General features: G+C 33.7%; 1 protein-coding gene across 1 annotated transcript; it reads left to right on the forward strand.

Moving 5' to 3' along the window:
* Window positions 1-457: 457 nt before the first annotated feature.
* On the forward strand, window positions 458-4,585 carry LOC106666589. Its single transcript, XM_014393876.2, has 5 exons — window positions 458-594; window positions 699-739; window positions 819-1,069; window positions 1,278-1,351; window positions 4,455-4,585. The coding sequence occupies exons 3-5, from the start codon at window positions 1,046-1,048 to the stop codon at window positions 4,570-4,572; spliced, it is 216 nt and encodes a 71-aa protein (XP_014249362.1). The 5' UTR covers window positions 458-594; window positions 699-739; window positions 819-1,045; the 3' UTR covers window positions 4,573-4,585.
* The last annotated feature ends 1,863 nt before the right edge of the window (window positions 4,586-6,448 follow it).

Raw genomic sequence — 6,448 nt, forward strand, 5'->3', positions numbered from 1 at the left:
TTTATACAATTGTAAATTTTAATATGGTCTTTGAAGCGCCCAATTATTTTATATTTAAAAAACCCGCAAATATAGAGGAATTTTACTTTACATGTTTAAATTTTATACTTTTTACTACGTTTTTTATTAAAAAAAATTTTTTTTACGGGAAAAGCTACATATGTAAAGAAAAGTATGCAACCTAGATCGAAATGTAACAGTGCTCTTTATTCCTATTTTAATGAATTTGTGGAGTAAAGTGTGATTGACAGAGTTAAATGTTCTTTTTTAGTCCAAAATGTCTGTATTTGCTCTTTTAGTCTAATCAAGAGCGTTTAAAGTTAGGTCATAGTTAAAGTTACGTTCCTGCTTTCACCTTCTATCTTGTATAAGAAATTAAGGAGGCTGTAAGTGTCAAAAGAAATATTTTAATAACAATATAATGACATTTTTAACAGTTCGTGCGGTCAAGGAACAGAAACGTTTCTCAGGGCTTTAAAAAAGAAAAAAAAATTGAATAGGCCTTATGTGAAAATGTTTGACAATTGGATTTAGAAACCCAACATGGGAAAGGCCAAGGATTGGACCGCTTGATGTGGACAAGAAACTTGAGTGGTGAGGGTGGCCAGTTTTTATTAACGTCAAGTTATAAGTTGTATCTTTTTTTTAAATTCTTAAACGCGCATTTGTTAAATTTTTTTTTTATCGATGTGTCATAGTGTCACAGAACTTCCAGAGTAGAAAGCCGCTTAGCCTAGAGGTTAGTTAGAGTTAATCTGAAGATCTAATAAAATATTTCCTTTTCTAATACTTTAGCTTTATTTTCGGCCAATTTCCAGACAATGTCGAAATTCATTTTGCAATCGGTCCCGAAGTCGGATTAGAAACTTGGTGAGGAAGAAGCGTCCGGTAGTGGGAGGCAGGAACGCGTGGTGGGAGCCGGGAGTGAACGTTAAACTCTCACTTTCCTCCTCGAGTGAAAGTAGTGGCTTTCCCTTTAGGAGAAGAGAGAAAGATTGTTATTGACGAAGTTTCGGTTGCAAACGGAGTACGTCTTCGCACCGAAATGCGGGCCCTCGCAGTCCTCACAGTAAGTACCAACATATTTTCTGTTACAAATCAAAACTCAGGTAGACCGGATAAATGGCACCTGACCTACCTGTTTCAAGATTTCAATACATTGAGAAAATTTCATATTGGCCAATGTGACATACTCAAAGCACTTAAACCACACCCAGTCTGTCTAATTTGAGACTTGTCTAGCAATATTTTGAGACCTGTTGCTGATCTTTTGACAGGTCTTGACGCTGATGGTTGCCATGGTGCGTGCGACTTTACAGCCGAAAGCTCCAAACTTTCAGTATTTCGAAAGGTAAGAAATAATTTTTTAAGCATTTTTTTCTTCTTGTCTTGCACTTTTAACAAGTGTCTGTATTGTACATTATAAAATATGGTTCAGTTTGATTTTATTCTTAGAACGTCGCCTTTTTTAATCAAAAGCTATAGAAAATGTATAAAATTTGATATACAAAAACGGATAAATGGCTCAATGAAAAACTAGCTTTCTTAGTAAATAAATATAAATATATTCATATTTTAAGTGTTTACAGTAAGTCACCCTATTATATACTTTTTTCCAATCAATATGTTTAAATTTTGCCGCCTTTTTGCTGAAAAATCACATAATTTCTGTCGAATTTTTTCATGCGGAAAATTCTCATGGACTTAACAGTGAGAAAATGTATTTTGCCAGTTGGTTTGAATATATTCAGTATTTTAGTAGTAGTAGGGGAAAAAATTGACAATGTCCGATAAATAAATTGTCTGCTTTGGCTAAACAAAATGGTAACATTTAAAGGAATTTGAACTGATGCATACTCGACCGACGATATACAATAAAAATGCCCAAATTAAATATTACACAATATTCTTTCAAAGTGTGATATACACTGGGCCGTGCGTGAAAGAGTCATTTCCGCCTCTGCCCTCTACCGCTGTCCTCCTTTCGCTCAAATCTTCACGGTAAGTGATTTTCGAAAGTTTCTTTATCGTAAAAATTCGCATCGAAGGGTCCTTAAGAGTCCTTAGAGAAAAAAAGACCCTAAAAAAAGAAGAAAATATATAGAAATCGAATCTTTTCACCCGATTGTTATAGTTTTAGTGTTTAGTTTTTCCTTCAACACTCGGTCTTTTCGTGATGTTTGTACGCGTGCATAAAAATATTTCTCTTTTTGGCTGATTCTCCAGTTTCTCAAGGTTCTTAGAACTTCCATCATCTTTAATCAAACACCTGATTACCTTAAAGAAAAAAAATCGCAATGTTTTTCTGTATTCTACAGACTAATTTTATAAGGTACTTTGTGAGAGAAAAATTGATTAATGACGTCTTATCCTTCGGGTTCGATCTAAACTAGCAATTTAGCATAACGGCTTGATATGAAAGAGCTCATTCAGTACAGTAAAATATAACTGCGATATAACTTCAACTCGCCCAATTCAGGCTTTTAAACAAATTTAATATTTCTCAATAACTTGTTGCAGATTCTAACTAGAAGCTTAGGAAGAATGTGAGGAAAAAGTACAGCATTTATTGGCATTTAAAAGCAGGCACAACATAGAACTTTACTGTAAACGATCTTAACGTCAGCACAATAAAGATTATAAAGTTTTAGAAGAGCACATCGTCTTACCTTCTATCTCACAAAATTTCAATTTCGCCTATCTGTCCAATTCTAGCAGGTGTCTCACAGGGTACCTTCCTCGCTCCCCTGTTTTTCTCACTTTGTTCGACTTAACTACCCACACAACACACCCTCTTATCTTCTTCTATCGCACAAAATTTCAATTTCGACTATCTGTCCAATTCTAGTAGGTGTCTCACAGGGTATCTTCCTCGCTTCCCTGCTTTTCTCACTTTATTCGACTTAACTACCCACACAATACACCCTCTTACCTTCTATCTCACAAAATTTCAATTTCGACCATCTGTCCTATTCTAGCAGATGTCTCACAGGGTATCTTCCTCGCTTCCCTCTTTTTCTCACTTTATTCGACTTAACTACCCACACAACACACCCTCTTACCTTCTATTTCACAAAATTTCAGTTTCGACTATCTGTCCAATTCTAGCAGGTGTCTCACAGGGTACCTTCCTCGCTCCCCTGCTTTTCTCACTTTATTAGACTTAACTACCCACACAACACACCCTTTTATCTTCTTCTATCGCACAGAATTTCAATTTCGACTATCTGTCCTATTCTAGCAGGTGTCTCACAGGGTATCTTCCTCGCTTCCCTGCTTTTCTCACTTTATTCGACTTAACTACCCGCACAACACACTATCTTTCCTTCTATTGCACAAAATTTCAATTTTGACTATCTGTTTTATTCTAGCAGGTGTCTCACAGGGTACCTTCCTCGCTTCCCTGTTTTTCTCACTTTATTCGACTTAACTACCCGCACAACACACTATCTTTCCTTCTATTGCACAAAATTTCAATTTCGACTATCTGTTTTATTCTAGCAGGTGTCTCACAGGGTACCTTCCTCGCTCCCCTGCTTTTCTCACTTTATACAACCTGAAGTAACACCTTCCTCCATTGGAATGGTAGATGGATTCTATTCCTGTTTACATGCCATATATCAATACCAAACAGGAAAAAAAGATATGACTGGAGAAATTATTTATAGACTGAAGTAACTTTGCAAAATTGGAGGATCATTAAGGTTTGCTAAATTGGCAAATCTCTGGGAGAGAACTGAAAAATTTAAGGTTCTCGTTTTATTTGCAAACACGAGGATGTCCTAAACCTATTATTCCACTGTCTAAATAATTTACTTTCTGGTCTTGATTATTATTGTATTACATAAGTTACATGTATACATGTACGACTCGGTTATCTGTTTACTTACATGCTCTTCGTTTTAATTATTATTTGCTGTAAAAAATCTGATCCAATTGCCAACTGTTCAATTCAACCGACGATAAAGTGAACTTAGACCACTTTCAAAATCAATTTTAAAAATATTCAGTACAAAATTTATTGTTATGGAAAACTTGAACTACTTGGGTATTTTTATTTTAAATTATAGTTCTTGCGGGTTGTATGAAAACCATTTAGTGTAAATCAAATAACATATTGTACGTTCAAAACAAGTAAATCTACTCTTCAATGCTCTTGGGCCAGTTTGGAATCTTTCCAAGTAAACTTTTTCTTCTCGTATATCTCAACACATATTTACATTAAAAAAGAAGTTTATTATTTTATTATAGCTTGTCCTTTAGTTGTTTGACTGTTGTTTACAATGTACAAGTGTCCTCTGGAGTCTAATAGAGAAAAGATTTAATAAACGCTGTTATTTTTATACAAGGGTGAAAGTTTTTTGTGTGATATTATTGTTTTATTTAGCATATAAAAAACACAAATTATCTTCTTTATTATGTGTATAAAAAGTTGACATTTTGAATATTTTCAGACCGAGATACAGATATCCGTACTACGATGAGAATGGAAAAGGAAAGCTGCTTTATGGATATGGAGGGGATCAGTTGTTCGAATACACAAAATATTCACCCCTTGAAGGTGTCCATTAATGTAAAAAAAAAAGCAACTAGTGTAATATATTTTTCAGGTATTATAGGGAATATTCAGGCTTAAAAAATGGTTAAATTTACTAATAATATAAGTATTGCATTGACAATAAAAGGTGGAGTAAAGTTACCATGACTTTGAAGTATAAAGTATGTTTCACCTGCATAAAATCATTTTGAATTTATGTAGCATAAAATTACATATTTTAAAGTTTTAAATGTATCGTATTTTTTTCTTTTTCTTATTATTCATTTTCTCTTCTTCTTTTCAAAAGCCTCTATAATACCATATGTTAACAAAAAATTGTGATTAGTTTACTTTCTTATAATTTGTATATATATATTATAAATATACACTACAATTATATATTTATGGAGTAAATTATAAAATGTATAAAGGTATATTTTCTTAAATAAAAGAGAACAAAGGTAATTAGAATTATTGGTTTCAAGAAAAAAAATGTTCTAGGTTAAATTGTGTTTATTTTCCTTTTATGTAAAATTTATCTTTTACCTACTTTAATGTATTTGTTTGGTTTTTAAATGTATTTTGAAATAACTGAGTACAACACTCAGACAACTCAAGGTTAGAACTACTGCTTTGATTTTTATGTAAGGTGTTGTTTATTTCAGTTTTAATTATTTATGACTAATGAGATTAGTATTTTTGTAATGAAAGCTTTTGCTGTGTTTTATATTGTATTATGTTCAGACTCTTTTCTTGTAGAAATTTGAAGTAGGGGAGACTTTTGAAGAGATGGCAGCACTCGTCATTTTTTCTGCTTTGTACTATGATGTGATTGTTGGATTTTTCCATAAAATAATTGTTATTTAAAAAATTTTTCATTGGAATTAATAGGAAAAATGCAGCCTTATATGACAATTATCCAAGTTACTTAGGAGGAAGTTATTTCTTGTTCAAACCTCAAGATTTGGCCACTTTGGCAAGAGTGGGCAAGGCATAAATTAAAATTGTGAGAAATTAAGCCTACTGGGAAATTATAGGTCAATGAGAAAGTCCAGAAAAATGGTAATAACTATACTGAGCATAGGCCAGTGCAGGATCACATAAATCATGTAATAGCAACAGAAGGCAAATATTTAACACAATTAATTTTAATCTTTTTTCACACTATCTGAAATTCTAAATAATGCAAACATAAATAGTTTATACCTGATGGCATTGGTGAAGAGGACTGATTGTAGTGTCAGATCACCTAGGCTCGTCGAGAGAACTGCTTGGGGGGGGGTCTTGAGACTTGAGTCTTGAGAGTCATGAAGGAGAGAAAAATTAAGAAGTGAGCTTATAAAAAAAAAAAAAAAAAAATGGAATCAATGAAAATTACGCCTCAAGAGCACAAAGAATCACTCATCTAACTCTCCCTTGCTCTTATCAGATCTATCTTTCGCTGTGGTTTTATCTTAAGATTAAAATTTGAAAAGGAGCCAGACATTTTAAGACCTGCACACTATGACCGGTATTGGTTGTCTTGAGCTCCTCATTAAGGCTTTTTACTATACCGAAGCTTTTACAAGGACTCCTGTGTGGCTTTTCCTCTGTCACAAGTAGGAATCTCAGTCTACATAAGCCTTCGCACAAACAGAGGACATGTTCCACTGCCTCTTCTTCTTCCTGGCAATATGTGCACAGGCTTGTTTCAACTGAGTCTGTATATATGCCTCGGTGTCTACAGAATCCAGTTATCATTCCAACTATTATTCTAGCCTTACATGTCCTGGGTTTAATAGTTCTGCCGTTAGTTTAGTCCTTTGATGAACTTTTTCACGTGCCTCTGTCATGGGCTTCCCATTGCGTAGAGGATTTATTTTTAATCCATTGTCTGATGGATACACTTGACTTGTATGCCACAATAAGGTT

Source organism: Cimex lectularius, unplaced genomic scaffold, assembly GCF_000648675.2.
Source record: "Cimex lectularius strain Harlan isolate CLEC.00 unplaced genomic scaffold, Clec_2.1 scaffold117, whole genome shotgun sequence".
NCBI lineage: Eukaryota > Metazoa > Arthropoda > Insecta > Hemiptera > Cimicidae > Cimex > Cimex lectularius.